General features: G+C 42.0%; 1 protein-coding gene across 12 annotated transcripts in view; it reads left to right on the plus strand.

Annotated features, from left to right (window-relative positions):
• The window catches only part of ptprz1a (protein tyrosine phosphatase receptor type Z1a), an 87,032-nt gene that overhangs the window by 54,285 nt on the left and 6,395 nt on the right, over nt 1-26,352 (plus strand). For 2 of the 12 annotated variants that reach the window (XM_054776299.1, XM_054776304.1), the window contains exons 11-23: nt 2,043-2,083; nt 3,338-5,378; nt 7,725-7,863; nt 14,397-14,476; nt 14,608-14,693; nt 16,247-16,267; nt 18,326-18,422; nt 18,662-18,744; nt 20,299-20,433; nt 20,570-20,710; nt 20,789-20,952; nt 21,030-21,177; nt 21,825-21,971. In XM_054776299.1, the coding sequence (XP_054632274.1) occupies nt 2,043-2,083; nt 3,338-5,378; nt 7,725-7,863; nt 14,397-14,476; nt 14,608-14,693; nt 16,247-16,267; nt 18,326-18,422; nt 18,662-18,744; nt 20,299-20,433; nt 20,570-20,710; nt 20,789-20,952; nt 21,030-21,177; nt 21,825-21,971 (3,323 nt within the window). Of the gene's footprint in view, nt 1-2,042; nt 2,084-3,337; nt 5,379-7,724; nt 7,864-14,396; nt 14,477-14,607; nt 14,694-16,246; nt 16,268-18,325; nt 18,423-18,661; nt 18,745-20,298; nt 20,434-20,569; nt 20,711-20,788; nt 20,953-21,029; nt 21,178-21,824; nt 25,488-26,352 lie in introns of those variants that run through there. The other 10 variants (XR_008570413.1, XR_008570412.1, XR_008570414.1 and 7 more) reach the window with 10 other exon arrangements.

Here is a 26,352-nt window from a genome sequence, read left to right on the forward strand (position 1 = left end):
GTGCAAAACAAATATCACTCTCACAAGGACAGGAAGTCCCACACGACAGACATGCTTGTTTTGGCTTTGTGAAGGGAAAGTGGGCGGGAGAATGTCGCTACAGGCTGGCTGCTGCGATGGGGGCAGAGCTGATCAACGTTAAAAAGCAATTCACGGAAATCAGCTGATGCCGATTGGTGGCCGATCGATCTGAGCACCCCTAGTATAAACGCATTTTGAAAAAGGATGCTATTCTGCCGGTACACCGGGAAAAAAAGACAAGAAGAATGACCACTATGTCAAAGTTGCCACAGAACAGTGTAAGTCATGTCTTGTTTACATAATGTCTTCCAAACACTATTCCATGACAGCGGCAAGGCTGTAAAGCATTATGTTTACAAAATATTAAATAAAACAGGCTATTAAGAACCCTTTACGTTATTAAGAAGCCGATTTTAAACAATAATTGAAGGATAAGCCACTTCAGAGTAGTTTACACTTAACATTCTGTGTTTTGAAGGTGACCAATCTTCATCTCCATGTCTTAAGTCCATGTTCTGCATGTTCTCTAGTTCATCTCCAAATGTTTCTTATTCCTCAAACTATTGACACATGGCTCAAATCTATAGTCTATAATAATAAAACTATAATCACCGTAAACATCGTCTGTCTCGTACGCCGCCATGTTTGTGTAGCTGAGTGACAGTAATGAGTGATGTAAATGAGACTGAACAGCGAGAGCTGGCTGGTCAAGGGTGGCACCATCAACTACAAATGTCATTTGTTTACGAATTTACGATTTGCTTTCAAAAATGTAACCATGAAGTGAACATAATTGCAAACTATATATAACCTATTAAGCTAAGTTGTCAGGGATCCTTAAAAAAATAAATAAACTGGAGCAACAAATGTCATATTTCATCATATAATATTTCATATTTTACTGCTCTAAACTGTAGAAAGGTGTACCTTGTGGTGGCCACCAGGTGGCGGTGTTGATGTGCTTTGTGGTGACGTTTTCCTATGTGACTCATGTTTCCTTTTTTTAGAATAAAAAAGTGACTTGTTGCAGTTGATTGATGCCTCAGAGTGCTTATTCTTGCAAATATTATAATACAAGAAGACTGGACAGGCAAGGACTGACTGCTGTGATATAACATTGGCCTAATTACATATTACATTTTATTCCTGATGCTCGGCTCAATGAGTGAGCAAATCAGACGTATTGCCTCGTCTGCAAATCTATCTCTTATCGATAATTTCACCAGGGAATGCCATCAGGGGACGCCATCTTTGAATGAGTTACACAGTGAAACAGCGGCGCTTTCATCGCCCATTTTAAGCTGAAAGCCTGGAGTTTAGTTACCATGGTGATATAGCCGCTTTAAATAATAGCCACCTTCGTAGTACAGGCAAGCCTGATTTTACAGTCAACAGGCATCGCTAACACACTCAAGTCGCTTCCCACAATAGAGGGTTCTATAGGCACGACTTTGATTTATTTGGAAATAGTGTCATTTCAAGCCACAAATACAGATATACAGAAATAAAACTATTTCAATTTGTAACACGTGGCAGCTTTGTCTTTATTTTGATCATTTAGCCACCACTTTAATAATAAACTTGTAAAATCTCACCTCATGCTTCACACGCCAGTTTGAACTGGTCTCCATGACATGTGACAGGTAAGAGGCACGCCCGCCATGTGCTCCTTTTGTGCCCTTGTTTTACGCCTCCGTGGTGGCAGACGGGCGGAGTTAAAAAAAAAAAAAAAAAGCCTGTGGCGGACAGAGCGACTTTCTACAAATGCTTTTTGTTTTTTGGAATCCTTGCATGACGGTGTGGCATGCGTTGGACTTCTAGCGTGAAATGTCTCAACTTTCCTGCTTCCTACTGTCACGAACAAACAGCTTTTCTTCTTACAAGCAAAGCAACTCATTGTTCCCGTTAAGCCTCCAAAATGTTCTCATCCTTTGTTTGTCCATTGATGTCATCAAGTTGAATTGTGTTGCATTTGCGTTGCCTTCTGACTTATTTGTCCCCACCTGTGCTATCTTTTGCAGAAAACAACCTGCTCCCACATTCCAGTCAATTTGACGATGAGGTAAGAACCCTTTACACCCTTTCTGTACAAAATAACACCTTAAAAAGGCATAAGACAGTCAAAAGTGATTTTAACAACAAAATGCTGGGAAATGCGTCATCTGCCCATGCCACAGGTGCAAACTCTTCCTGGTTAAGATAGAGATAAAAAGTTTCAATTATGATAAAGTCAGAATTATGGGATAGGAATGTCAGAATAATGACTTAAAAAGTCGAAATTATAAGGTAAAAAGTCAGAATTATGGGCTCAAAAGTCGAGGTAAAAAGTCAGAATTATAGAATAGGAATGACAGAATGATCCGATAAAAAGTGGAAATTATGAGGTAAAAAGTCGAAATTGCGAGGTAAAAAGTCATAATTATGAGATAAAAAGTCGAAATTACAAGATAAAAAGTCGAAATTATTAGATAAGTCATAACTATGTGGTAAAAAGTAGAAATGATGAGATAAAAAGTCATAATTATGAGATAGGAAAGCCAGAATTATGAGGTAAAAGTCGAAAGTACTAGGTAAAAAGTCAGAATTATGAGATCAAAAGTCAAAGTTACAAGATAAAAAGTCATAATTACGAGATAAAAAGTTTAGATTATTAGATAAGTCATAACTATATGGTAAAAAGTAGAAATGATGAGATACGAAAGTCATAATCATGAGGTAAAAAGTCAAAATTCCGAGGTAAAAAGTCAGAATTATCAGGTAAAAAGTCGAAATTACAAGATAAAAAGTCTGAATTATGAGATCAAAAGTCAAAATTACGAGATAAAAAGACTGAATTATGAGATCAAAAGTCAAAATTACAAGATAAAAATTCATAATTACAAGATAAAAAGTTGAAATGACGAGGTAAGTCATAATTATGAGATATGGAAGTCATAATTACGAGATAAAATGTCGAAATTACGAGAGAAAAAATCCTAATTATTAGATAAAGTCTACAAACACATCTTGCGGATTGTGATGTTTTTGTGTTGGTATCAAATACTGTAACTTTTGCTAGGGCACTCAACAATCACTTTATCTACTGCAACCAACAACTATGCCAAAACAACCGTAGTCGCATATCCGCAGACTATCGGAAAGTAGAAATTTCAAGCAGGAATGAACCGATACCCATTCCAATTCCAATCAATCTGATGATGACGAACCCGAGAGCAATTTTGGCCAAAATTTCAGTCCAAAGTGGAATCAAAAACCGGGGCGTTTGAAAAGCGAGGTTTGACTGTAATCCATATGTTACACCTTGACTCGCCACCAGGAGAACTTCCACCCAGATCTCGCCTGGAATGAAGGCGTCCAAACGGAAGATTACGATCAGGCTTGGATTCTGACAAAGCCACCGAGCGCCTCTGCGTCCGGATCACCTGACCTCCTTCAGCCTGGCGTCAAAGCGACCACATTGCAGTCTCTTACCGCAGTCACATCCTCTACTTCTGCTCCGACAAGTCAGCACAGTACCTCCATGCTGCCAGCAGAGGCCACCACGTCACCACACAACAGAGGATCATCTGACTCCGCCCCTTCCTTTGACATCACGACCGAGCGGGCGCTCACTTCTACGACAAGCGACAACCTCAGCAGCATCAGTCCAAAGTCCTCTGAAAGCGATAACAGGGGCGTGAATATGACGACACCCACCATAAGGATTTTAGGGGGGGCAGGTGGTCAAGGTGTCGCCTCAAACGGCACCACCACAACCTCACCAATCAGCAGCTTCGGCGACACCAGCAGCACAGCATCGGCTGTCGGTATCGGGACGAATGAAGGTCTGATCACGCCTAAAAGGGACGGTTGGACCACCGAAGCAAGCGGACTGGAAAACGTAGCGGAAGTCCAGATGGAGCCCCCTCGGCCGTCCTCAACCCCGAGCATGCCGCTTTTCACATCCACAAAGACTTCCGTGTGGCGGAGCGGCATTCTCTTGCAGACCACGCCGCCGCTCCCTAATGGTGAGCGCCTCTCTGTCACCCCCTCCTCCTTCTCGCCCTATGATGTCACAGATCCCGGCCCCGCCCCCTCCGCCCGCCTGCATGGCCTCCCCATTTCCTCCTCCTCGCTGTTTCCTACTTCTGCCTCGGACCCCCAGCATGCCGCTACCGCACCCCTGCCTAGCAAAGACCCAGCTTCTGACCCCGCACCCTCGCTCCCTGCCCCGACCCTGCCTCATGTCCCTGCCCTGTCTAGTGCCACCTATGATGATTTGGTGTCTTTCTCTTCGGGCCACACCCCTCACACCCAAGTGCCGCCCGATTCATCTGATGGGGGGGAGCTGTTAGGATGGGGGGTGTCCCTGTCCCTCAGCCCCACCCTACAGCCTTCAGTTCTCCTTGTTAGCGACTTGCCACTTTCAGTCGCCACCCCGGGTCTGACGCAGCCGTTCTCTAACGAGGTGGAGCTCTTCAGGTATGCGACAGGAAGCACCTTGGACTCTTTCCTCGCAGAGGTCAGTGGTGACGGGCTGTCCTTGGCGAGTGACGTGGACGCCCTGTGCGGCTGCTCGCTGGAGCCGTCGGCGTCCTCGTCCTGGCTGCACGCTTCGCCTCACCTCCCTCTGCCGCCTTCTTCCTGGGATGCGGAGCTTTACACTAGCGTGGGCCCGCCGCCTGCCTGGGGTGTCGGTGGTGGCGAACTTGTAAGTTCTCTTTCTGGGGCGGGTTCTGCTGGTCGCGCCTCAGACCGTCCTGTGGTCTCTATTTCCTCATCTTCGGCCCTGCACTCCCACTTCTTGCAGGCCACTCACAGTGCCCCACCCCTTTCTTTTGCAGCCACAACACCTGAACCGTCGTTCTCACCGTCAGACGGGACCTCTACCCTCCCATCCTACCCCACAATCTCTGTCCCTACAACTTCCACCCCTGAAGGGCCGGTGGACACCAGTAGCGGCATCTCTGGTTCAGCACTCTCCCCTGATTGGCTGGATGGCCTGGATCAGGAGTGGGACAGGGTTCAGTCCTCGGCCTCGGGGGAGAGCACACTTACTCATTCCACTGAAGCCACTAGCGCCGCCCTCCCAACCACCACCCCAGAATCTGGACAGACACCAGAGGATTTGGACGACCAGTCCTCTGCGTTCTATTTCGATAGCGAGAGCGGCAGCGCCACCGGATCAGAGCGAGCAGGCGGCGTTGTGACTCCAAGCGTTCCCACGCTAAGCTCGACTCCGCCCTGGTTGCTGGGCGGAGATGAGGCGAGCGGCTCGGGTCAGGGCGAGAGCCTTTACGACAACGAGACCTCCTCGGACTTCAGCATCTCCGAGCGCACCGGACGAGAGTCGGAGAAAGAGGAGGAGCCAGTCGCAGGTAACACGCCGTCAGGATGCGGGAGAAAATGCTGAGTCACGCCTGCAAAGTGTGACGTCATGACGAGGTCCGACAGTCAAAGTTCATGCCTTCATGCATGTGAAACACAATCATCGTACTTAGTCACGTTTGTTACACACCGTCATACCTAGCTACATGAGCCCGCCCAGTGTATGTTCCCACCAGTTCAGGCTTCGCTACACTTAAAATAGAGTTCTGCCAACCATCAGCGAGTCAGGTACAGATGTGTGAGTTTGATCATGTAGTTTTTCTTCAGTGGAAATGCTAACCTAGCATGATGTCAGAATGTAATGTTTGCACTGTAGCGCACTGTAGCGCATCTATTACGTTGCACATCTATGACGTTGAATTATGCTTCAGCGTTAGCTGGCTGGCTCCTCCCCCTCTAAACCCTCAAGTGGAGCTTGACACGAACCGCTGTGATTGGTTGGTTGTTTTTTTTTTAGTTTTTAGTTTGTCCCTTCCACAACATCGCCAAAGTGTGTCAAAGTGATGAGATAGGAAGTCATAATTATGGGGTAAAAAGTCGAAATTACGAGATAAAAAGTCATAACTATGAGATAAAAAGTCAAAACTATGAGATAAGTCATAATTATGAGGTAAAAAAAATGTAAATTATGAGACAACAAGTAATAAATATGAGATGAAATGTGAGATGAGAGAAAACATTGAAATTACGAAATAAAAACTCAAAATTATGAGATAAAAACTCAAAATTAAGAGAATAAAAGTTATAATTATGAGATAAAAAGTTGAAATTACAAGATAAAAAGTCATAATTATTAAGATAAAAATGTCAAAACTACAAGATAAAAATATATTTATAAGATAAGAGGTCGAAATTATGAGATAAGTCATAATCATGAAGTAAAAAAATCAAAATTATGAGATAAGTAGTAATTATGAGATAAAAGACCAAATTACAAGATAAAAAGTCATAATTATGACATGAAAATAGGAAATAGGAGATAGGAAAGTCATAATTATGAGAAAAAAAGTAAAGTTGAAATTATGAGATAAAAAGTCCTAACTATATGGTAAAAAGTAGAAATGATGAGATAGGAAAGTCATAATTATGTGTTAAAAAGTCAAAATAATGAGGTAAAAAGTCATAATTATGAAATCAAGAGTTGAAATTACAAAATAAAAATTCGAAATTATGAGAAAAAAGTCTGAATTATGAGAAAAAAAAGGTCATAATTATGATATAAGAAGTTTAAATTATGAGATAAAAAGTCATAATTATGAGATAAAAAGTCAAAATGACACGATATAAAGTCATAATTATGAGATAAAATGGTGAAATTACGAGATAAAAAGTCGTAATTATTAGATAGGAAAATCCTAATTATTTTTTCCCTTCCACGAAATTGCCAAAAATTCAGCCAAAACAAAACAAACAATCATGCAAATTCAGGAGCGTCTCTGAGAAGAAATGTAATAATAATAATAATAGGCAAATATGAGCAGTTATATGAATATGATATGCATACTTTATGAGCGTTTTTAGAGCAACACGCACAATAAAAACGACCTGTGTTCCACAACACCCAGAGTTGTTTCAGGGTAGTTTTGCAAGTCACGCTTCAGACCCGCGAGTCCAAAAAGCATGAAATAATGAATGAAATGGTGTAATAATTTATGAAGTATTTGAATAATTATAGACTAGGTCCCCAACTAACGAACACAATTGGTTCCAGGCGACCGTTCTTAAGTCGAATTGTTCTTAAGTTGGGGAAAAGGTAATATTACCAATGATATAGGTACTACATGTACGAGTATACATATACACATATGTGTCCTCCATAAAAAGCCTGCAGGTGAACAATGGCAATTGAAGAGAGAAAGGGAAGGGTTCTGATGCTCAAACTAATCTAATAAATACAACAGTCACTTTTATTGCAAATGTTGATCCAACGTCGGAGGAGGATGTCAACATCGGGTGAGCAGAAGGGTTTGGAGGGGAAGGAGTGAGCGTTTTTATGGGCGTATCTTTTACTTTTTGTTCGCTGCTGCTCCTGGAGCAGAAACACACACACGTTCATCATCTTCATCACCATCTTCTTGGAAGGTGTCTTGGCTTCATTATCACATCTTTCCCATCTCCTATTTTTTATCCTTTCCTTGCTCCTTTCTCGTGTTTGCACTTCTTGAATGAAGCGAGAATTCAGCAGCGCTTAGCAGTCATGTGGGCTAAGGTGATCTTCAGGTGGGATCGTGGAGATGCCCAGAGAGGTTGGGGCGTCAGGGAGCAGCTGCTCTCCAAGGGAACTCTTTATTGCACTTTTATCAGAACAATGGCGCCCGCCCCTGTCTTTTGTGCAGACGTCAGCAACAGCAGCCACGAGTCTCGGGTGGGTTCCATCAGCGAGGGTGAGAGGAAAGCCGTGGTTCCGCTGGCCGTCATCTCCACGCTCACCGTCCTCGGCCTTGTGGTCCTCATCGGTATCCTGGTCTACTGGAGGTGAGGTGCACCCTCGTTTGTAGTTTTTTTCTCACAATTCTGACTTTTCATATCATCATTTTAATAGGCTGTGTTCAATGATGTTCAATAATTGTTATTTTCTCAAAAAACAGATGGAAGCCTGTTTCTGCCACTGTGAAAAAAAAAATTCCAATGGGATGTCATAATTATAAATAAAAGTAGAAATTCTGAAAAAAGAGTCATAATTATGAGATGAAAAGTCGAAATTGTGAGATACAAACTGGGCATGTGCTGCCTTCTTCGCTCAAGCCTTTGTCACATGGCACTCATCACATGCGCAGTTTGTATCTCATCATTTCCACTTTTCATCTTGTAATTTCTACTTTTTATCTCATAATTATGACTTTTTATCTTGGAATGATGGCTTTTTATGTCATATTTATGTCTTTTTACCTCATAATCATGACTTTTTATCTCATAATTGTGACTTTTCATCTTATAATTATGACTTTTTATTTCATAATTATGACTATCTCACAATTTCAACTTTTTATCTATATGACATTCCTATATCATAATTATATCATAATATACTTTTTATCTCATAATTATGAATTTGATCTGATAATTTTGACTTTTTATCTATATGACGTTCCTACTCTATATCATAATTATGACTTTTTATCTCACAATTGCGACTTTTTATCTTGTAATTGTTGCTGTTTATCTCATAATATGGCTTTTTTTTATCTCATAATTGCAACAGGCCGTATTCAAGCACGAGACCGCGATCATTCAATAATTACTTTGTGAAAAACTGCATTAGTATAAAATATCCTGATGGTAAGACGTAATTATGAGATAAGAAAGTCATAAGTATGAGACAAGAAAGGGAGTTCCAGTCAGTCGATGCTGCAAAATTGAAGAAATTTTGGCCAAAGACAGTGCGGTCTTATGGGATAGACGACGAAACCATGTCACTGGATCTCAGGTGATACTTCTTATGGGAAGGTGCAAGAGGTTGGGCAGGTATTGAGGTGTTTTTACCTTGAAGAGTCTTATAGACTAGTTGAAGCCAGTGATGAAATCGAAGAGTGTGGAGGGAGGGCCAGCCTCCCAAAACGGACGGCTGAATGGTAGACAACATCCAGTCCGTTAAGGGCACACCTATAGATGATGTCTAGACGGCTTTGGAATCCCAATCTGGCCTCAACTTTTGCCTGCAGATGATTGATGTGGAACTTGAAAGGCCCGTCACGATAATACAGTAGATAAATGGATTAATCGAACGATAAAAAAAACAAAAAACAGGGCGTCTCCCTGTGCCACACAGGCTGGATGACAAGAGGGTTCACTCAGCCTCTTTCTGTGTGCATTGGTTCTATAGAGGAATTAATAGAGAGAGTGAACCCTCTGTCCTCTCATTCAGCCTCTTTGTTAGTGCACATAGGAGCATATGCACGGGAGCACCTAATCAGCCTTGTGAGACAGCATATGCTAACATAAATCAAGGCACAGCAACCATAGCTTGGAAGGCGAACGCAGCAGCCCCAGCATGGGAATATTTCGGTTTTAAAAAGAATCAACAGGGAGAGTTTGTTGGAAAGTAGTGACGCCCAACTTGTATGCACACCTGAAACACAACCATCCTTTTCAGTTTTCCCAACAGGGAAAAAAAATACACCGCAGGAGGTGCATCAGAGCCTTTGTCCCGACAGTCAACGCTTACTCAGGCGTTAGCACGGCAAAGTAAATACAAGCCAAATAGCGCAAATGGTTGTGTGGACTCACGGACAGTGTTGCTCGCCACATTGCAAAAGAAATGCAATCATTCAATACGGTTGAAAAGCCAACATTGATATGATGTACTGGCATTATTATGCCATATAAATCATGAAAAAATGGGCTCAGAACTTTCTGTGTCAAGCGAATGTGACTGAGGCTCACGCGGGTACACTATACTTGAGTACCTTCTAGTGGTTCAAATGTGCATTACACCTCTCATGATAAGTATTAATGAAAAAATGTTGCCGATATTATCGAATATGAACGATAATTTGTAGCACAATTATCGACCAGCAAAATTTGTTATGGTGACAGGCCTACTTGAGGCACACCGTTGAAGGTGTTGAGCGGTTCAGACAACATTTCCTGACTTCACTCGCTGAACGCGGTTGTAGCTTGCAAACAACTCTTAGGCCATATCCACACAAGTAGGGATATTGTCAAAAACGCACATCTGCCCCTCTCTGGTGTAAAAAAAAAAATCTCTCTCCACATGGTGACGCTTTAAATTCCTATTCCTACCCACGCGAATACGCATACGCTGGCTGTCATGCGCATACCCAAATAAGGGGGCGCTGCAGCCACGGTCTGTTAAGGCAAATGTATCCAATAAGAGGTGCCGATGACGTCATTTCCGTAGACGCATGATTACAAACATTGCCATGTACAGTAGAAGCTACAACTGTGGACTGCTAGCCAAGTAGCGTTACTTTTCAGTCCATTATTTCACATTTGTCAGCAAAACTGATTGAATGTAAAACTGAAAATGGATGAAACGTTTCTTTATTAAAATGTAGCAGATGTTGATTATCACTGCACTGCTGTGAAGTGTAGCACATATTTTAGCCATCGTGAAAGAACTCCATCAGCTGTGACGCTACCCTTGCTGAAATAATTGTCTGGCAAATTGTCCTTGTTTAATTGCTTCCTTTATGCAGAACGAGGCAGGCATACGGTATGTAACAGGGGAGCTTTCAATGAGCGGGCGAAGCAGCTCAGTCAAACGCAACACAAGCTTCTTGCCGTGCTATCATTCCAACGCCATTCTTAAAACAAATAACGACAAGTTGTCCCACCAGCTATGTGTCCAGTCGAGTCTTATCCCAAATTGCCAGCGTTGGCCGGGCAGTTTAGCGAGCAAAACAGATGCAGTACAGCCGCAATGGCGCCTTTGTTTGCCAATGTAAAGCTAAAGTGGGCATATGTTTACTCGTGTACACACAAAAAGTAATTTCAGCATGTTTGAAAGCAGCATTGTTACTTTAGCCATTGCACATGTTGAGTTATACTTGTCTGATGGGGGAATAACGGCTCATCATTGTTACATCGTCTGTCAGCAACAAGCAAAAGCTGTGTTTTCGCAATCCACACGAACACGCCGAAGCCGGAGTTTTGAAAAATCTTCACCCTGGTCGGAGTTTTCCAAAACGCAGTTTTTAAAGACAAAACCCTCCGTGTGCGGGTGGATGAGAGACCAAAACGCATAGAAAAATATGCGGTGTCAAAATATATAGACAGGTTGAACAAATATGTAATGGCTGCACTGCTAATATTATATGGATAAAAAGTCTAAATTACGTCCACCAGAGGGCAGCAGACACACACAATAGGAAACCGTCATCAGGCTGACACTGGTCCGGTAATGTTAACCAGTGTAGACAGGACGTTATAACGTGTTTAAAGTGTAACCTTGACAGACGCCCTACTTTGAACCAAATAACTTCAACCAATTTCACTGTCACTTGCGTTGATCCAGTTGAAAGCTTGGGGTTTTTTTTCTTCTTCTTCTCCTTGTGTAAAAAGCAGAAAGGAAAGGAAACAAGCAAGCATGTACAATCCAATCACGGTCACAATGTGCAACATGTGTGGCGACATTTCTCATCTGGGGCGTCAACATGTTGTTGGTGTTATCTCCCTCGCGACTCGTGTTCCAGTGAGGATTAATCTTGGCTCAGGTCGGGGTGGGGGCCGGAAAAGGACATCCTGCAGATTATGTTGCCGTCCCGGGAGCCCGCCCCTCTCCCCCTTAATCCCGCCGCCGCACACGGTGCTCACTTTGTCGTTGCCGTTGGCCTTTTTTTGTATTTTTGGAGAGGATTTCACGGCACTTGGCCACAAATTAGCGCGAAGCTAAACTTCACTTACTTTAACTTTAACTTCATTATTACTGTTGATCATGCTAACGTAGAAAACCTACACAGATTAACTTCAACTAGTTGAGAAAGTTGAAGTTGAAGCTAAGAAAGGATGTAGTACGTTTCCCGGTAGGTTTTGTAATTGTCTCTCGTTCACGGCTACTAGAAATGCACAGCGATGTTTGCAAATGGCTGCTGCTTTAACAAAGATGGCTACCGCTAATTTAGCTAGCAGTCGTCCCTCGCTACACCGCCAAAACAGCCATATTTGAAAGAAGCCCAAATGATATTCAAATGAAACAACTTTTCTCATTTCAAGCAATGGGGTAAGAAAAAGTTGCTTGGCTAGTATTCTTATAACGGGGATATTTTTCTTGTGACTTTCAAGAATGTAAAAATAAGCAAGCTGTTCGTCATCACATAGCTACATTGAAGTCAAATGTTCCTTCTTACCTTCAAGGTAAGAAGGAAGCCAAATGCTCTTGTAAGAGTCTTAAATTGAGTCAAATGTGCTTTTATGAGGCTGGATTTAAGCAAAAATATGTATACATATTCTAGATGTAGGAGTATTACTCTATTTTTCTACACTGCAAACACTACATTCCAAGAAAGTAAAAAAGTCCCATTTTAAGCAACCATTGCTTATTTTTTTCCCTCGCAATTTTCACTTGAGAAAAAGAATCTTGTTTTAAGAAAGTATAGCTAGCCAATTCTTATGAAGATATATTTTGCCAGAAATTAGTTTTTTTTTTTAATAACAAGCTAAAACCCTTATTTGGATTATTCTTCAACAACCGGATTAAGAATGTTTCTTAAATTAAGAATAAAACTGGTTTCTAAACTTGGTCAATTTAAAAATGGACTCACACAGAAAATAAAGGTAAAGGTTTGCTGATGTCAGACCAATGCGAAGGCTGCACAGCAAATTTCATAGAGCGTACCAAGATTGATTAAATTAAATCGAGTCATAAAATCTGTGTAAATGTGTCAAATTATTCAACTTGATTCAAGAAAATATGACTCTCTTTTATCTGGTCCATAAACGTAAACGCCAGTGAGTTTACATGCAAAGAATTCTGATAGTGTTTACATGACAAGTAACGACAACAGCAACAGTACGGTAACAGGTCGGACAGACGGATCGATGGATCGATGGAGCCTCCTATTCAGGGTGGCTGTGGCTGCAGGGATCAGACTTTTCCAAGACGAGCCCTCCTGAACTCATTTGTTCTGTATCTGTCAAGTCATAATCATGACAAGTCATAATTATGAGATAAGGAAGTCATAATTCTGACTTTTTATCTCATAATTATGACTATGAACTAAAATACAAATACAAGGCAGAAGAAGCCTTGTGAATGGATGAATGAAGAAGTGATGTAGTATTCTTCATTGGCCACTAGGTGTCAGTGGACCAGACATGATCAGGACAAGGATCTCACCCCAGGCACAATAAGAAAAGAGTAATAATCCTAATAATAACACGGGTTACTGTTGGGGCCACAACCATAAAACTCAACGTTATGTCTTAAATGGCTTATTTCCTCTTAGTATGTCTACTGTATTGGGTAATAGGTAACTATATGGGTGTTATTTCATGTCTAGAGGGCTCTAATAATGTTAAAAATTTAATTTACGAGGTCGGAAGCATTTTTTATGTGTTTTATATCTTATTTTCTCCCATTATGTTTTCTATATTGGTTAATAGGAGTGTAAAGGTGACTGTAGGGGTGTTACTTCATGTCTCGAGGGCTCTAATGATGTTAAAAAGTGAATTTTGAAGGTCTTAAATAGGGTTTTTTACTATGTCTTATTTTCTCTTATTATGTGTACTATATTTGGTAACAGGAGTGTAAAGGTGACTATAGGGGTGTTATTTCATGTCATGCTCTAATAATGTTATAAATCAAATTTAGTACGTTGTAAACAGGTTTTTTTGTGTCTTATGTCTTATTTTCTTTTATTATGTCTATTGTATTGGGTAATAGGAGTGTAAAGGTGACTGTAGGGGTGTTATTTCATGTCCAGAGGGCTCTAATGATGTTAAAAAGTGCATTTAGAAGGTCTTAAAAAGGGTTTTTTACGTCTTATTTTGTCTTATTATGTCTACTATATTGGGTAACAGGAGTGTAAAGGTGACTATAGGGGTGTTATTTCATGTCTAGAGGGCTCTAATCATGTTGAAAAGCATATTTGGAGGTTTTCTATGCCATAATTACAAAAGCATTCCACTTATTAAAATTGTGCTAACAAATGTTTGGTTGAAGATGTCTTTTAGGTGAAGTTAATACATGTGGTGAGGTTTAAATATGTTTTTGGTGATGCAGTACAGATTTATGTTAGGGAAGTACAGTAGAATGTTTTAAAATTGTGCTTATTGTGACAACGTTAGCCATGTTAGCTAAATGGTTTCCAGTTGTGTTGCTAAATGGTTGTAAAAGGACAGTATCCATAATATCCTGCTTTGTGATTATGCATGTTTCATGGCTAGCTCAGGCTTCATCCCGTGTTCTCCTGCTAATCCCTGATGTCCATTTTTGGACAACGCTCGTTGACTCATGTCAGGGATTAACGTGACATCTTTCTTGCTGTGCCTGCTGGGAGGATTAGTTGTGCCAAAACATTTGATGAGCGTTCATGTCGTCGCCACAGGATGTGCTTCCAGACGGCTCACTTCTACGTGCAAGAAGGCTCCTCCCCCCGTGTCGTCGCCACACCTGCTTTGACGTCAGGTAATCTGACGTCTCTGCACTCGGATTGTCAGTAGGCCTGCTCTCCGTACTACGGAAAAACTCCGAGGGAGTTCACGTCTCACTTCTTCCCACAAACCTGTCCCCCCTCCCACTTCCTGCTTACCTTCCAGACGAACGCCGGGCGTTTCCTGTCAATGATTTTGTCAAACACGTCGCCGATCTTCACCAAACGTGCAGCTTTCACCGCAAGTTTGAGGTGCGTTTGAGTCATGGATGACATTTTTTATATTTTCTTCAGAGGTTTGTTTTTTTTTTAGTTTGGGGGGTCCAATGTTGTGTTATTTTCAGTGATGTCACAATCCGTCTAACTGACGTGACCCAGGCAGCACAAACGTCCAACATGCTGACAGAGGAAGATGAACACAGGCTATGGTGAACAAAAACACCGCTGTTGCAGCGGGGACAGCCAGTCACACGTTAGCACAAAATCACCCGAGCTAACTGTTTGGTGCCGCCCCCTTTTTTTTCAGGGCGGGAACCACCTGTGTTCTTTAATTCAACCAATTGTCAAATAACTACGCGAGTCTAAAAGTCACTTGAGCAATTTATTCTATAATTCAAATATTCTGTGTGGAAGGCCGTTTATCCCAATAGTGAGTCTTAATTATGAGAGCAAAAATCGAAATTATGAGTCAAAATGACATAAAAAAAATCAAAATTATGAGATAAGTAAGTCATAAACATGAGACAATTCAAATTATGGGATGAAAAATAATAATTTTGATCTGAAAAGTCAAAATGACAAGATAAAAAGGCATAATTATGAGATAAATCAAAATTATGGGATAAAAAGCCATAATTATGAGATCAAAAATAGCAATGATGAGATTAGATCATAATTATTCAATAAAGTGCTAATTATGAGATTAAACAAATCAAAATTATGAGTCAAAATTACATAAAAAATTGAAATTATGAGATAAGAAAGTCATAAATATGAGATAAAAAGTTAAAATTATGAGATAAAAGTAATAATTTTGATCAAAATTCAAAATTACAAAATAAAAAGTCTGAATTATGAGATAAATAAATTAAAGTTATGGGATGAAAAGTAGTAATTTTGATAAGAAAAGTCGAAATTCCAAGATAAAAAAGTCATAATTTGAAATAAAAAGCCATAATTATGGGATTAAAAAATCATAATTATTAAATTTAAAAAATCTAAATTAGGAGTCAAAATTACATTAAAAATCGAAATTATGAGATAAAAAGTCCAAATTATGAGATAAAAAAAAGTCATAAATATGAGATAAAAAGTTAAATTTATGGGATAAAAAGTAATATTTTTGATATGAAGAGTCGAAATTACAAGGTAAAAAGTCCTAATTATGAGATAAAAAAATTGAAATTACGAGATAAAAAGTCATAATTAGGAGATAAAGTCAGGATTATGTGATAAAATGTTCCAAGCCAAAACGCCATTATGAGATATGAAAGTCATAATTCTGGATAAAGATGGAGGTTGCATTTCCATGTGTGGCTTGTCTGTTCACCACCTGCTGTGCCGTGAAAATTGTGTTTCGAGTGCTGGACTTTTTTTTTGCACCGGCCACTAGAGGGCAAAACATCTGCAAGTAAACACCAGGTTTAACTTGATGTTTGTTGTCATCCATTGTGTGTGTGTGTTTTACTTGCGTGTGGTCTTTGTGTCTATTGTGTTTTCATGGAAACATCCTGGCCGCCTGCTGCACCTTCATTACCCCCTTCCCCACCACACCCCTCACATCCTCTTCCTCTCCGGGTGCTTAGCTACTGAAGGCGAGCTACGAGGTAAGACGCCCCCTACTGGCTACCATCTGCATGCACACACCGCCATCTTGCTTGTTGAGGCGAAGCGTGACGTCATTTCTTGATGTTCATCCTTTGTTTTTTTTTGTGTTACGATGGAATGTCTTTTATATTGGCATATTTAGGAAATATGAAGTCAACTAACTACTGGCTGCCTCGGTGCTAAGCTAAGTTAGCTGGAGGTAGCCTGACAGGAAAGATGAGACGACGCGACGATTGCAACTTCCTCCTCAGAAAATTGACATTTTTCATTGAGATATTACTACTTTTTTTTTTAAGAAAATTATTATTTGTATTTTTTTACTGCTAATATTATGACTACAAAAAGATGTAATAGTGTAAAAAAACATTCATACATTTTTCTTACCATCACCACTTTTTTTCTTGGAATATTACTTTTTTTTTCTCTAGACTGAGACAGACTTTATCGATTCACAAGGGAAATTGCTTGGTTGCAGTAGTTCAATTGCAGAAGAAAAAGACAAACACTCTGAAATAAAATGCAATGCAATATGAATAAAATAACTCCTGTAAAGGTGTTTCTTCGTGGCGGTCACCCGTGAAATGTTCCCTGCAAGGAACTGAAGTCGAGGTGCGCGTCCATCTGTCTCTCCTTCTCTGCACTTGCTTTGTCTATTTTTGTCTTAAACCTTCCTCTTTTGGAAAATTAAACAAACTTGCAGTGTCACTCGGGTACTGTGAACATCCAGCAGCAACACAACATTTTGGGCTGACTACTATTTTGATGACAAATATACTGAACCAAGTCCACCATCTACCTCGAGAAGCGTTTTTTTTACTCTGCTTTAGCTGAGAGGTGTCACCCCGTAGACGTCACTTCTGGAAATGAGGCTGAACTGTGAGAGCTCGCCATTTTGTGAATTTACCGCTCGCTTTGAAAAATGGAACAATGTAGAACATAATTGCAAACAATATATAACATATTTAAGCAAAGTTGATGGATCAACTGACGTGACCCTTTAAATATGGCCGCCACATTCATGAGTCACTTTGCGTTGACCTTTCATGGTGAAGTGGAGACGTGGAAAGGGCGTACCTTGAGGCGGAGTTGCGTATACACACTTTTCCTCAAGGTGGACTCTATAAACCAGGACGCCACTTTTTCTAGGTCTGAATATTTTTGTTCTTACGCAAATTTTGTGTTTCTGGCATACGGAGACTTATAGCCAGATTTCCACGTACACTTTTAGAGATGAGGCCCCTCATGCCCGAGCCACCTCATCCGCGCGGGAGCAGCGGCTCTCCTCTGAGTCCAGGATGACGGTGCTTCTCACCGGGAGAGCCCGGCCACCCGATGGAGAAAACTCATTTTGGCCATGTGCACCCGCCATCTTGTCCTTTCGGAGACGAAACCAATGAAACACGAAACAAGAATAAGAATAAGTCCTGTGTTGAATAGAGGTCTCTCATGAAAAAGTGGAAAAAAAAGGGACTTCCAACATGAGTAACTCCAAGTCTCTGGACATACGTAACTTAAATGCTGCATTTATTACAAATTATTTGTGCTCTGTTAGGCCAATTACTTACTCACTCAACCTGTCAGTACAAACAAAAACGTTCCCAGAGAGCTACGATAATTATCCCAGTTCATAAATCAGGAGACAGAGATTGAGCCGCCTGTGGATGGAATAGCACATGGGCTAAAGCTAAACAATGCATCTGGTCTGTCCGATGTAATTGCGATGTCCACGTCAAATAAACAAAGGGAAAAAAAGAAAAGAAAAAAAAAACTCCGGCCGAGAGCATACCTGAAATGCTGCGGGAAAAGAAGGGCCGTTACGATCCTCCACAAGAATTTCCACCAGCACAACAACGCAAGAACGTCGGGGTGGTGCCTACCACGTTATTTTACTGGCCTGCTGCTTTTAGGATGTGTTGCATCAATGTCGCTCGAGTGTTGCCGAGCAGACCGGAAGATGTGCTACCGGAAAAATATTCGAGTTTCCCGGTGAAACTCCTCGTGTTCTATATATATCAAGGAAGTGCGTATGTGTGTGTGTGTGTGTGTGTGTGTTCCAGGAGGTGCAGGCGTGCACGGTGGACACGGACATGACCTCGGACATCTCCAACCATCCTGACAACAAGACCAAGAACCGCTACAGCAACATCCTGGCCTGTGAGTGGCAGAGATGTTGACTTAGTGCTACCACAGCAACCAGACAGCCTCCGTCATTCTCATCATGTGTCCTTCAGCAAACGTGTCGTTAGGCACGTCACAGAAATCCATAAGAGTGTCTGTCAAGTGACTTGTCGTCTTTGCGGCAGTGTCACAAAGTCGCCGTGCCTTGTTGAGCCGCAGACAAAAAGGAACGCACTTATCCTTCAGCGCTGACGCTTCTGTCATCTTCCTCTCAGTCGACCACAGTCGAGTGCGACTCTCACCGCTGGCCAGCAAGGACGGACGCAGCAGAGACTACATTAACGCCAACTTTGTGGACGTAAGAGACTCCAGACTGGCTTTTGTTGTTGCAGCTACTCCACCTTTTCCCTCTTCAGTCGCCGTCATTGTGTTGCCGCCTGTGGTGCTGCACGAGTGCTACTTCTACAGTGCGAAGGTTTCTCGTCCATCAATGGAGACATTCTGGAGCTTTTTTTCCAGTGAAGAACACAAAGAATGTTTCTATTACATGGAGTGTCCAAATGTTTGTTCCACTGAGGGCCACATACAGACAAATGGAAGGATGCTTGGGCCAGTTTGACGCTATTCACCTTTTTTATTGCTGAAATTAAGACAATGTCGGTCAAGACATGCTAAAAAAGTCAAGAAAACATAATTATTAATTGTTATTATTATTATTGGGATATCAAACCTGCTAACATGTACGTATTTTTTATCCTCCGCCCCTGAATACGCGTCGCTGCTCTCAGGTACGCGTTTTGTTGCATTTCACAGGTTTCAGTTTCAAGTTCACTCTGTGAAACCTGGATAACGCTCCTGTGTTGAGGAACCAGCGTACGCTACACCGTCACGTAACGTAACCTCCGATAAATACAGTATCTAACCTCACACAGTGTAAAGGCTGTGATTGGTTGGCTTGTAGAACATTATTTTCCGTGTGTTTACCACTCGCACATGCACAGCAAGTTGCTCGGCGAGTACCCGCAAGTTAGTGAAACTGAAATCGTCAAGTACCTGTTATCAGTGACCTCAAGTTGTCAATTACCTGCGAGTCAGTGAAACTTGAGTCGTACAGCACCCGTGAGTCAGGGAAACTTGAGTCGGGCTGTAATTTCAGTCAGTGACCGCAAGTCAGTGAATACACATGAGTCAGTGAAACTGAAGTTGGTGAGTACTCGTGAGTCAGTGAAACTCAACTCAAGTGTCCGTGAGCCAGTGACCAGTGACCGTTGGGCACCCATAAGTCATTGAAACTCAATTTGTCGAGTACTCATGAGTCAGTCAAACTCGAGTTGTCAAGTACCCATGAGTCAGTGAATCTCGAGTCGGAAAGTACCTGTGAGTCGGTGAAACTTGGTTGGGGAACTCACCATGAATCAGTGAAACTCAAGTTGTGGAGTGAAACTCGATTGGTCGAGTACCCGTGAGTCAGGGAAACTCGAGTTGGCGAGTACTCATGAGTCATTGAAACTCAAGTCGGCAAGTATCCGTAAGTCAGTGAAACTTGTTGTGAGTTGGTGAGTACTCGTGAGTCAGTGACAGCAAGTCGGTGAGTCTGTGAAACATCGAGTCGTTGAGTACCCGTGAGTCTGGGACCCCAAGTGGGGTAGTACTTGTGAGTCATTTCCACTAATGGCGTTGAGTGCTCGTGAGTAGTAAAAAGTCATTAGCTCTGTATAGAATTTTCGCGAACCTGTGTGTCAGTGAAACTCGAGTCGGCGAGTACCCGTGAGTCCGAGACCCCAAGTCGGCTAGTACTAGTGAGTTAGTGAAACTGACATACTGTAGATGCATCTAACTAACGTCTCAGGATGTTTCTTGCTGTGCTGCGACGTGTGTCAGGTGACAAGTGTCACGTGTTCTCTGTCATCAGGGCTTCAAGACCAAGCGCTCGTACATCGCCGCCCAGGGTCCGCTCAAGTCGAGCACCGACGACTTCTGGAGGATGGTTTGGGAACAGAACGTTGGCGTCATCGTCATGATCACCAACCTGGTGGAGAAAGGGCGAGTACGTGTGTCATCCTCACGAAAGGAAATACAAAATCCTTAACAATACTAAAGTTATATTACAGCTTCTGATTGACTGTCAGAAAAATCAGCGCTGAAGTGTGAGGGCATCTTTTGTGTGTGTGCGTGTGTGTCAGAGGAAGTGTGACCAGTACTGGCCCGTGGACGTGCACGAGGACTACGGCGGCGTCCTGGTGACGCTGAAAAGCACTCGCGAGCTGGCCCACTACACTCAGCGCACCTTCAGCGTCACAAACACACAGGTCAAGGTCAAAAAGGTCAGCAGTCACTTAAATTGCAGGTGGAGTGAGTTGACCCTTGCCCTCAGTGTTGATGAACGTTTTGTTCCATGGCAGGGTTCTCAGAGGGTGCGGGGCTGGGAGCGGGTGGTCACACAGTACCACTACACCCAGTGGCCCGACATGGGCGTGCCCGAGTACGCGCTGCCGCTGCTCACGTTCATACGCAAGTCGTCCGAGGCCAGGACGGCCAGCATGGGTCCGGTGGTGGTGCACTGCAGGTACCGTCTGGTCCAGTCCACCCAGGAATCCCTGGTTCCGGTCGTGGTTCCTGATTGGGTTCTGTGTGTGGCTGTAGTGCGGGCGTGGGCCGGACGGGCACGTACATCGTTGTGGACAGCATGCTGAAGCAGATAAGGGGCGAGGGCGCGGTGGACGTGGACGGTTTCCTCAAGCACATCCGCACACAGAGGAACCACCTGGTCCAGACTCAGGTCAGGTCAGAGGTGAATCGGGTACTCCAGTCACCCGTCACAGAGCACACACACAGAAAACTCTGAAACTGAAATCGACGAGTACCAGTTAGTCAGTGACCTCAAGTTGTCAAGTACTCATTAGTCACTGAAACTCAATTTGTTGAGTACCTGTGAGTCAGTGAAACTTGAGTCGTCCAATACCTGTGAGTCAGTGAAACTTGAGTTGGCCAGTAACGTGAGTCAGTGAAAACTGAAGTCGAGTACCTGTGAGTTGGTGAAAGTCAAGTTTGAGTTGAGTACCCATGAGTCATTTCCTACCATTTGGCGAGTACCCATGAGTCAGTGACCACAATTCGGCAAATACCTGTGAGTTAGTGAAACTGAGTTGGTTATCACCCATGAGTCAGTGAAACTCTAGTTGTCGAGTACCTGTGAGTCAGTGACAACAATTTGGAAAATACCCGTGAGTCAGTGCAACTCATATTGTAGAGTACTCGTGAGTCAGTCAAACTCGAGTGGAAATTACCTGCCAGCCAATGAAACTCGAGTTGGTGATTACCCATGAGTCAGTGAAACTCTAGTCGTCGAGTACATGCAAGTCAGTGACAGCAAGTTGGAAAATACCTGTGAGTCAGTGAAACTCAAGTCAGCGTCCAACTTCCCCCTACCGCCCACAGGAGCAGTACGTGTTCATCCACGACGCCTTGGTGGAGGCCATCATCTCTGGGGAGACCGAGGTGGAGGCGTCTCACCTGCACAGGTACGTGGACCAGCTGCTGACCCCGGGGCAGGGTGGGAGGACGCCGCTGGACCAACAGTTTGAGGTAAGCTTCATCATCGTACTCCTCACGTTTTTTGGTGTACATCGATACACGCACAGTTGCTGATTTTTGGTCCAAAATATGTTTAATTTGGATTTTTTTCCCTGAAAATGTGCAGTTTTTTCACAGCAAACACATCTCCCTCACCAAAAGTCGCTAATAATGTACACATTGCTGATAATTCAGGTAAAACGTACAGCGTACATGTACAGTACCACTGTTCATCTTTATGTTTTTATTAGGGCTGTCAAAGTTAACGCGTTTGTAACGAGTTAACCGAAAGTGTTTTAAATGCCACTATTGTTTTTGACCTGCGCTTAACGTGTTTGGATGTTGAGCCACAAGCGGGAACAAATATTGAGCAGAAATGGACAAAGAAAAGGGTGTATTCAATGGTAAGTTTCGCTTCAGAGTCCTGGCAGGTGGCTCTTGCCACAAGACCAAAGGTATTTCTATCTACTGTCGCTCTGAGTTGAGTTGAGTACGTGAGTTGAGTACGTGAGTTGAGTACGTGAGTTGAGTACGTGAGTTGAGTACGTGAGTTGAGTACGTGGAGTCTCAAATGCCGCCTGGTGGACTCAGATGGAGAAGCTGAAGAATGTAGAGAATGTGCTGGAGCACGGCAGGTAATTTGTATTATTTCTACAGTGGTACCTTGGCATACGAGTGTCCCAACTAACAAATGCTTTTTATTTACTAGCTGTCTCTCAGCTGCGAGCTAAAGTTTGGGTTACGAGCTGCGAGTTACCGGCAGGCATAGTTGAAGACAGCTATTTGGGAGGCTCGTGTGACAGAGGCGGAAGTGAGCAGGCACACACACACACATACAGCGCTCAATGAGATGGCAGTAAAGGCTCGCAAGGGAATATATTTGTGTTATTATTATTTATTAGCGATTTATTATTTGTCAAAGAGGACAGAATAAAAGTTGCATATTGAAGACTCGCGGTGCCATACCTTGTTACGTTGTTGAGGTCACCAGACCAAGAAAAGTGTGATAAAGAGTGTGTGGAAGTCAAGTACTGCCTGTACTGCAGTAAACTACTGGCTATCCTTGTAGCACTATTTTTTGTAGGTTGTACCGTTGATAACCCGTGAGTTAGTGAAACTCGAGTCATCGCGTACCCGTGAGTTTGTGACAGCTAGTTGGCAAATACTTCTGAGTCAGTGAAACTTGTCGGCGGGTGCCCGTGATTAGTGAAACTCAAGTCGAGTACCCGTGGGCCAGTGAAACTCAGGTTGTTGAGTACCCGTGAGTCCGTGAAACTTGAGTCAGCGAGTGCCTGTGAGCCAGTGAAACTTACTTGCCTGCTCTACTTTTCCAATTTGGCTAGCTGGAGCAGGCGTGAGTCAGTGAACAAGTAAAGAATGTGAAGAAAAGGATAAAATCATTGAGCAGCTGAAAAACACCATAGATGACATGGATCAGAACACACGAATGAACGACGTGGTCGTGACGGGACTTTGAATCAAACCAAGGTCCTATGCCAGAGCAGTGGCAAATACTGAAGAACCAGACGAAAGGGATGTCGCCTCAACAGAGCAACAAGTTGTTGATTTTTTGCAATCGAAGAACGTGGATGTAGACATCCAATCTATTGATACTTGCATCCCACTGTATGGGAGGAACCTACTACACCCGTCATCATCGTCAAATTCACTAATAGGAAACACAAGGTTGCTCTGCTGAAACAGGGAAAGAAGCTGAAAGGAACAAATGTCTACATGAATGACCACCTGACCAAGCGCAACGCTGAGATTGCTAAGAAAGCACGTGATCTGAGGAAGCAAGGAAGGATCCAAGGAACATGGAGTGCAAACTGCAAAATCTTCATCAAAGCAAATGGAGGACCAGAGACCAGAGTTCTTGCTGTCAAAGACATCAAGGACCTAGAAGGATACTGAGGTCTCCCAACATGGAGGAAAACAGCTTCAATATGCTACAAGAAGATCTACAACTGGACACTTTTTACTTTACAGATCACAAACAATTGATATGAAAAAGATATTGATCCAGACTCAAATGTTTTCTCTCACATTACAAACGACTGCCGTTATTATACGGAGGAGCAATACAACAACAGCTTCATCAACGACGACAAGTTATCCATCATCCACATAAACAGCAGAAGCTTGAACGCAAACTTTACTAATATTAAACAATATTTGAATCACTTCAAAGAACCTTTCAAAGTAATAGCAATCTCAGAAACTTGGATCAATGCTAACAAAGGAATGGATATGAAATGATGAGTGCAAACAGGAACAATGCAAATGGAGGAGGTGTGGCCGTTTACGTGGACAAACATCTGACCTACAAAATGGTAAAGAATATGTCATTTGTCATTGATAACATTTTAGAATGTATAACAATGGAAATCTTTAAAGAAAAAAGCAAAAATGTGTTAATAAGTTGTGTGTACAGAACTCCAAAGTCAAAGATTGGAATGTTTGAGGATTGGATTAAGACAACGTTTACAGACATAGGTCAAAAAACTATTTTCATATGTGGAGACTTCAATATTGGCCTCTTGAGCTCACACAAGTGCAAGGAAATAGACGACTTCACAGATACAATGTATAGCTTGAGTTTATATCCTAAAATCATCAGACCAAGCAGAATACCAGAGCACTGTGCCACCCTCATCCATAATATATTCACCAATGACTTGGATAACAACACCATCAGTGGCCTGCTAATTAGTGACATCAGTGATCATCTTCCAGTGTTCACTATTTACAATGAACATTATAAGAAAAGACAGGTGGAGGCAAAAAAGACTTTTCAAAGATTGCGTACTGAGGACAGCATCCGGGCCTTCAAGATAGGACTAGAAGAACAAAGTTGGGAGAGGGTCTACAGTGCAATAGATGTGGATGAAGCATATGACAGCTTCCTTGGTACTTATATGGAGCTCTACGATAAGAACTGTCCCTGGCAAGAAAAGCCCAAGAAGCAAAAGAAAAACCAGCAGCCATGGATGACAAAAGGACTAAAAAACGCCTGCAAGAAGAAGAAGACATCATACAGGACATTCATCATCCAACAAACTACAGAAGCAGAACAAAAGTATAAGACTTACAAGAATAAGTTGAGAGTGTGTAAGAGGGAATATTATAGTCATGTACTAAATAAGAACAAAAATAAGATGAGAGCAACTTGGGGCATCTTAAATAGTCTTATAAAGAACAACGTTAAGAAAGCAGACTACCTTCACTATTTCATGGTTGGAAACACCAACAGGAAGGACATGAAGGAGGTAGCTGAAATGTTTCATGATTATTTTGTAAATATTGGACAAAAACTGGAAGAAGAAATTCCAAAACAAGACACAATTGATGAAGGGAATGATATCATTGATAGGAATCTTAATTCTATGTTTCTCACTGTTGTAACCAAAAAGGAGATCACTGACATTGTTAAACATTTTAAGGCAAAAACATCAACTGATTGTCATGGAATCGAAATGGAAACAATTAAAAGGGTCATCAATGAGATCGCAGACCCGTTAGCATAGATTAGTAATTTATCATTTCAGACTGGAATATTTCCAAGCAAAATGAAAACAGCCAAGGTGGTTCCAATTTTCAAAAAAGGAGACAAACACCAATTTACAAATTATCGGCCAGTTTCCTTGTTACCACAATTCTCTAAAATTGTGGAGAAGCTATTTAATAATAGGTTGGACAAATTTATTAATAAGAATGAATTATTTGCTAGCAGTCAATGTGGTTACAGAGCCAACATTTCAACTTCTATGGCACTGATGGAAATCACGGAGGAAATCACTACTGCCATAGACAACAGAAGATGTGCAGCAGCAGTATTCATGGATCTGACAAAAGCCTTCGATACAATTAATCACACTATCTTAATTTCATAATTAGAAAGGTACGGAATTAGAGGACTAGTCTTGAATTGGGTTAAAAGCTACCTAGCAAAGAGGAAACAATTTGTAAAGCTAGGAGAATACACATCTGGGAGTCTACACAATACGTGTGGAGTACCCCAGGGGTCCATACTGGGACCAAAACTGTTTAACTTGTACATCAACGACATTTGTAAAGTAACAAACGACTTAAAATTGGTCTTATTCGCGGATGATACCACCGCTTTCTGTTCTGGTGAAAGCACACAAGAACTCATTAAAAAGGTCAAGGATGAAAAGGTCATATTAAAGTCATGGTTTGACAGGAACAGATTATCCCTGAACTTAAGTAAAACTAAAATAATGCTATTTGGAAATAGCAGAAAGGACACGTACGACCAAATACAAATTAATGGAGTGAATATTGAAAAAGTGGAAGAATATAAATTCCTTGGGGTTGTAATAGATGAAAAAATGAGTTGGAAATCTCATATTAAAATTATACAACAAAAGGT

The sequence above is a fragment of the Dunckerocampus dactyliophorus genome, chromosome 5 (assembly GCF_027744805.1).
Source record: "Dunckerocampus dactyliophorus isolate RoL2022-P2 chromosome 5, RoL_Ddac_1.1, whole genome shotgun sequence".
Classification (NCBI taxonomy): domain Eukaryota; kingdom Metazoa; phylum Chordata; class Actinopteri; order Syngnathiformes; family Syngnathidae; genus Dunckerocampus; species Dunckerocampus dactyliophorus.